Source organism: Olea europaea, chromosome 3 (genome assembly GCF_002742605.1).
Source record: "Olea europaea var. sylvestris chromosome 3, O_europaea_v1, whole genome shotgun sequence".
Classification (NCBI taxonomy): Eukaryota; Viridiplantae; Streptophyta; class Magnoliopsida; order Lamiales; family Oleaceae; genus Olea; species Olea europaea.
The window spans coordinates 24,721,012-24,721,945 of record NC_036239.1 but is presented as its reverse complement, the minus strand read 5'-3'; the positions used below and the strand labels follow the sequence as shown (position 1 = coordinate 24,721,945).

Here is a 934-nt window from a genome sequence, read left to right as displayed (position 1 = left end):
TAACAGATGCTGGGAAACTCCTGAAATCTCTAAGTGAGCTAGCGAGAGAAGTAATCGACAGCAATAATGAATAGTGATGGCGAAATGGGATCACCGTGTCTGAGCCCCCGTGAAGAGAGGAAAAAACCATATGGTTGACCATTTATGAGCCCAGAGAAATGACACTCTGAAATGCAACGCTTGTTCCTGTCAATCCAGATATGGTTAAATCAAATGCCTCCAATACAGAATAGATGAAGCCCCAATGCGTACGATCATATGCCTTAGCCATGTCTGGCTTTAGCATAGTGTTACTCCCTCACACTCGATCATCCAACATATGGAAGAGCTCCTGCACCAATAAGATATTGTCCCCTATCAATCTATCGAGGATAAAACCACTCTGCTGATGAGAGACAATGCATGGTAGCAAGGTACTCAACCGAGTATTCAAAAGCTTAGTAATAAGCTTGTTGAACACCGTACATAAACTGGTGGATCCAAAATCGATCCATCTATATGTACTATCCTTCTTTGAGAGTAAGACAATAATAGTAGTAAAAAAACCTCGAGAAAAGTGACCACCGTCAAAGAAATCCAATACTGCCCTGTAAACATCCTCCTGAATAATATCCCAACAATGCTGGAAGAATAAAGCTGAGAAACCATTTGGGCCCGCTACACTGTTAGTATCCATGCCAAAGATCATCTCCGTATCTCATGAATCGAAGGGGGACGATTAAGTTCCATATTATCATCCACTGTTAAAAGCCTGGGAATGATATTAGAACGGATGGGGTCCAAAGACTGTGGTGGAGTAGATAGAAGGTTCTAGTAGTATGCCATAATTGAAGTTTGAATATTAGTCGGAGAAGTTAAAACTTTTCCTGCCTGTGTCCTAATAGACCTAATACGCGATTTGATCTTGCGACCTTGAACCATCGCATAGAAATAT

At 41.3% G+C, this 934-nt stretch overlaps 1 protein-coding gene across 1 annotated transcript; it reads right to left on the bottom strand.

Moving 5' to 3' along the window:
• Positions 1-298: 298 nt before the first annotated feature.
• Positions 299-688, bottom strand: LOC111380363. The gene has a single exon (XM_023003900.1). The coding sequence runs from the start codon at positions 686-688 to the stop codon at positions 299-301; it is 390 nt and encodes a 129-aa protein (XP_022859668.1).
• Between the last annotated feature and the right edge of the window lie 246 nt (positions 689-934).